The sequence below is a fragment of the Pyrus communis genome, chromosome 6 (assembly GCF_041283825.1).
Source record: "Pyrus communis isolate YQ-2024b chromosome 6, ASM4128382v1, whole genome shotgun sequence".
NCBI classification, from domain to species: domain Eukaryota; kingdom Viridiplantae; phylum Streptophyta; class Magnoliopsida; order Rosales; family Rosaceae; genus Pyrus; species Pyrus communis.
In genome coordinates, this window is record NC_142570.1 from 21,248,452 (window position 1) to 21,254,451 (window position 6,000).

General features: G+C 36.8%; 1 protein-coding gene across 1 annotated transcript; it reads left to right on the top strand.

Annotated features, from left to right (window-relative positions):
- Positions 1-3,339: 3,339 nt before the first annotated feature.
- Positions 3,340-4,938, top strand: LOC137709838 (putative 2-oxoglutarate-dependent dioxygenase AOP1). Its single transcript, XM_068448820.2, has 3 exons — positions 3,340-3,760; positions 3,853-4,189; positions 4,378-4,938. The coding sequence occupies exons 1-3, from the start codon at positions 3,399-3,401 to the stop codon at positions 4,621-4,623; spliced, it is 945 nt and encodes a 314-aa protein (XP_068304921.2). The 5' UTR covers positions 3,340-3,398; the 3' UTR covers positions 4,624-4,938.
- The last annotated feature ends 1,062 nt before the right edge of the window (positions 4,939-6,000 follow it).

Consider the following 6,000-nt stretch of genomic DNA (forward strand, 5'->3'; position numbering starts at 1 on the left):
TTAAATATCTCAAATATTTTCAATTTGGTTAATATTTTACAAAAATAACCTAATAACTGTAACTTAAAAAATAATCGTTAAATATCAATGTCGTACATGCCTCACAACTTAACCTTTTTTTTTTTAAGAAATAGAATCCCTTCTCTTAAATATATAAAATATATAATATATAATATATAATATATAATACACACACGCGCGCGCACGCACGCACGAACGCACACGGTTCCATCACTTGAACAAATGATGGCCATCGTTGCCTTATTTTACTCTTTTTTTATTGCTTTCCGTACGGCACATCACCTCAAACAAACGATGGCTATCATTGCTTTTATTATTTCGTTCTTTTTTTTTGCTTCAAGTCCTTGTGAAGTTTGTACGCATATGACATGGCATCATTATAATTATCTAACCTAACCGCTATATGTTAGGTACTAAATCAAATTAGTATACATTAATTATTCACAATTCTGCGTGCAATTTATACGCTCAATTTTCTAATGTTGGTTACTCTTCAATCATCATCATAACTATGACAAAGATAAATTGGCAGTCAGCTTACCTCAAATCATTCTCGGTGGCCAAGCACCGGAGCATTTATTTCATGTTCAAAAGTACAATTACGAATAACTTCATAATATCGTAGTTTAAATTCTTGACAATATGACTGCACGCAGTACCCTCTCTTGTTGTACATAATACATATGTTTTCTAGGATGATATGTTTATTTGGTGACTTACTTGTTGCAGTTTCATAGCAAACAACTGAAACTATGAGGATTGTGATATTGTGACACTGGAATTCCTTACAGGATTGAGTGCTAGGATTAGTTTGCGCCAGTGACTATTGTACGAAATTGACAGACAAGTTTAAGAAACTGATCACTGTTTGACCTTGTATTGCATTTCTTTTTTGCCTTTAAATATTCGTGAGGTGACTCTACTTCTTTGAGGTTGAATCACAATGATCAGGATGCAGCCTATTATGAGGCTTAGCTCACTTTCCTTCCTCTTCAATGTAGATAATATCGTTTGTTTAAAAAAAAAATTAAAAAAAAAAAAAAAAACAATGATCAGAATGCTGGTTTTCTTCCAATTTTGTTACTATTCTACGTTCAACCTCTGTGTTCTCAAGCTTCTCTCCTTTCTTCAAAGTTCAAACTTCATTCAAGAACCTTCCTCTCTTTTCGCTGCAGTGCTCGAGACTTGGGAGGGAAAGGTTATTATCTAGCGGTCTCAATATAAAAGCTTAAAAAAAAAATACACAAAAATAATTTTGAAAAATTAGATGATAAACTACTAACTCTTCATTCATAATCTTTGTACAAACTAGATTACAAGCTATAAAGACTCAATTTGTCGACAATATCAATTATGAAGTTTAATCATAACAATTTTTTTTTTTTTGAAAAAACGATAGTATCTATACTAAGGGAGTGGGCTAAGCCTTATAATGGGCTTGCCATAATAATGTGGTTCAATTTCTCATTTGACGATAATCAAACCTAAGACATCTTACTTACAAATGAAAAAGAATATTATTAGACCGTAGTACTAAGTGACTAATCATAACAACTTAACTTATCTATAAGCTATTATGAAATTAAATTTTCCATTCAATACACTTCAATTTTAATATTTAAATGATTAATTTATACTAAAATAGGGTATTGAAATTAAAATAAACAAACAGGGGGGGGGGGGGGGGGTGAAGTGGCAGTGGAGACTGGAGAGAAGGGACCTAGCTGGTGGTCGGGAAAATGAGACATGTGAAGGCGTGGATCAGCTAGTGGTGGCTTGGGGATCGGTTGGGTGGCATTAGAGGAAACATGGATTTGGATTTGGGAATTATCCAATTGGAAAAAGTAAATCCAAAATGGGATGAGATCTTGAGTAAGAGGAAAGAGAATAGATTCTATTTATTTATTTTTAATAAAAAAAAGGGTCTTTATTACATGGCTTAATAAGAAGACTTGCTTTTAATGATTTTGCTTTAAATGGCCAAGTTAGGATGCATAACTTAGTCTAAATATATCGTTGTATTTAAAAAAGGGAAATTTTTTTTGGCTTGGCTCAAAATAACATGATTTTGGCCAAGTCAAATAGTCCTCTTTCTCTTCGTTAATCATTTGCATAACTTGCAGCCGCTGCACTCTTCTTCTTGTCCACCACATGACCAAACTTAGGTGGTCCTCAAAGGTCCTCACGACCACTTATTTGGGCTTCCAGGTGGTCTCGAGACCACCCAAGTCCCTTAATGCATCTGCCACGGGTTATAATGACATACCCCTTCATTCACATTGTGGTTTAATCTCTATCTTTTATATGGAAATGATAGATACGCATAATTTCTGTTCTCTTACACACCCTTGTTTAATATTGTTCGCTCTCATTCGTTTAATGGTGGTGAAAATCAACTTCCTCTTTCGAATTTGTCGTTTGTTCAAATGGTGTGTGAAAATCAGCTTCTCTCGAATTTGCCATTCCATGTACCAGCTGCCAAGGACAGTAGCAGGCTTCTTTCCCACCTCGATTTTGGCCGAATGATTCAGGTCAGCAAATATAGAGCTAGTAAACTCGGCCAAAAGTTTAATATAAAACTTTAAGCTTGCCCAATGACAGCAGTAGGGCAAGTGGCCCACTACTATAGCGGTAGAGAGAAATGTTGCGCTTGCACCACGACGTGAGTTTAAACTTCGATTTCTTAATCTAACATTTAATCTAACAAATCGACCATTCAACAAAAAAAAAAGAAAAAAAAAGAAAAAGGATAGCGACCGGCTTCTTTTATTTATGTTAACTCTGTCCTATAATACTAAATTAATCCAACTTAACTCTATTATTGCATTCAATCAGAAGTCCGACGTACATGATATATCAACAAACCACGCTAAATTACAAGAAATATATTAAGAATTTTTTTATCACTTGTGATTGTCTTATAATTCCATTACCACATCTAAGTAAGAAATCTAATCAAACTCCAAATAATAGAGGGACAAGACTTCACAAGTGTTCACAGCATGGTGTGAATGACATGGTTCATATGTTCTATGGTTTAATTCTTGGTTTACTGGCCCAAGAGAGAGACATATTATTACAATAATAAGCCATCCAAATCAAGTGTACATAGAAAATTGTAGTGGGTTGCCTATTGGATAGAGCACTCATCTTCAATCTACTGCGTTATCGGCAGGGTTCAAATCATTCACATCGTAAACTAAGTAGTACTTGCTTGTAATAAAACAAGTTAAAAATTGGTATAATCTATTAAAGAAATCAGAAAACACATAACATGCATGCTTCTCTATAAATGTAATTTTGGTTAGTGAGGTATATACATCTAGCAGTTTAACCTAGAACCCTCAAACCCTCTTCATATATAGTATACTCAAACAATGGCCAAACTAGCAATAGTAGATTTATCCAATGAAGACTGCTTCAAGCCTGGGACAAGTTCTTGGCTCTCAATACGCAAAGACATTTGCCAGGCACTCGAGGATCTTGGCTGCTTCGTGGCAATATTACCCGACAAAATTTCTTCGGAGCTTCGTAGTGCCCACTTCGGTATGTTGGACGAGTTGTTTGATTTCCCAACTGAAACCAAAGTGAAAAGTTCTTATGAAAAGCCTTATCCCACTGGCTACCAAAGAGTTGAGGGTGCGGCTTACGAAAGCTTGGGGATTGCTGGTGCTACAAATCTTGAACAAACTCAGATATTCGAGCATCATTTTTGGCCCAATGGAAATGATGTATTTCAGTATGATTTACTCAACTTAATTCCACAATAAACATTGAAATGTTAATTTTTTTACGTACATTTACACAACTAATTTGTTCTTTGTTGGGCAGTGAGACTGCTGATTTGTATATAAAAGCGATGGAAGAACTACATCATGCTGTCACGAGAATGGTGTTTGAAAACTATGGTGTAGAGGAGTACCTTGATGATCACCTTCAATCGACAATTCACACATGCCGATTTAGCAAATACAGTGAGCCAGCTGAGAAAACTGGAACTGATATGAGTATCCTCCGTGGTATCCACGGTCATACAGACACAAACTTTACCACCATACTCTATCAAAATGATGTCAAAGGTCTAGAAATAAAGTCAAAGGACGATGAGTGGATAGGTTTTGATCCTCTGCCTTCGTCCTTCATATTTCTAGCAGGTGATGGAGTTCAGGTACGCCACAAACACAATTATGTGATACGTACGTATGTAATCAAATTATCATTACTATTGTTAATTTCTAAAGGTGGAGAACGTTTGAAATGATATATTTTGTAATCAAAATATCAATATCTTGTATTGGAAAATGTATAATAATATATTTCTTAGCGGGAACGTTTGCGTGGTTTTGCTTGACTCAGGTTTGGAGCAACGACAGAATACGAGCTTGTAGACATCGAGTGACCTGGAGTGAGAATGATGTACGATACTCGGGCGGATTATTTTCATTCAGGGTAGGGGAAACACATACACCAAAGGAGCTTATAGACGAGGACCACCCCTTACAGTACAAGCCATTGAATACGTCGGTATATACTGAATATAAGAAGAAAAATTACGCCAGCATTGGACCTGACTATACCGTCAAGGCATATTGTGGCGTTTGATTTGTCTTGATCTAAGGCTACAGGCCGGTTTTTCTCCTTATTTACCTTTCTTTACCTCATCTCGTTTCTTTGTATTTCTTTCCTTTCAAACATAATGCTGTGTCGCCTCCTGTATTGTTGTTTGGTATATGTTTATGTCATTGTCTTTTATTTACTGTCAAGTTGCAGCACCGTTTTTATAACTGGCAGCCGTCACTGTTTATTTGGCTGCCACCGTTCTAGAGTCCTTGATTTTCTTGAAAGTCTTCTTTCGGTGTTGGGTTGATTTTCGTAAGTGCAAGCTAAATAAAAAATAAAAAATATTTGTGATGCACACATTATTGTGTTGGTGGTCTTTTGTGACCAACAATAGCAAGTTGCTAACCTTCATTCTATCCACATGGCTTATTCGCATACTTCGTCTTGCACACTAGATGTGGGAGCATCCTTCGTTAGTGGTTGTGAATGACTGGTTTTAATCAAGTTTTTCGACCTTGGTTCTGTATTCCTTTGAGTTTCATTCTTGCAAACATACGCCCCAGGTGGGATACTGAATGTGTTGGCCAAAATAAAGTCTAAAGATAGCGTATTTACTGCGTGTTTTGAAGCCATCTTTCATCCTCATCACTATAACCCACATGTTACAAAATTTCTCATGTGAGACATTATTGAATTGCAACGGTGAGTAAACTACAAGATCAAAATTGACACAACTAAATCGACCAATTTAGTGTTTACCCATTCAACATGTGTCATATCTTTGACCTCTGTATCTCGATTAAGCATGGTTAGCCGTCCCGCATTCGACTAGAGTTCAGGAGAAAGGACATGTACCATGTTATTCTCCATATTTCAATGGATCGCCCATGTTATCCTCTCGATACTCTCCAGCCGAAATCTTACTCTCTGTAGGTTCTACGTTGTCTCTCTCGTTGGCAAACGTCCGAGGTTGAGGAATATCTGGACCCTTAAGAATTTTTTCAATAGGAGGTGACTCACAGGCTCCTCAGTGACCAACGTGATTGGGGTTGAGCCAATCACAATTTTAGTTGTGGTGCAAGCTTTATCAGCTGCAAGTGCATTGGTCTTGATGACTCTGTGCTTTTTGGCCTTCACGGCTTTGGTTGATGCATTCGGTAGCTTCCACGAGAGCGCATCTTCACTTCTTTTCTTCTTAAGAGCTTTAGCAACATGCTTCTTCGCCTCTTTTTTGGTGGCATTCTTTGACGGAATCTTCTTTGCATGGTCTTCATGACTTTGACAGCTACCTTGTTGGTTTCGACTCCAAGATTTGGCTTTTGGACATTGAGTGAGACTGGTGCTTGATCGATGATGGATGACATTCGACATCCAGCTCGCCTTGAACATCCTACCTTGAAATGAGTTGTGTGTTAAGCT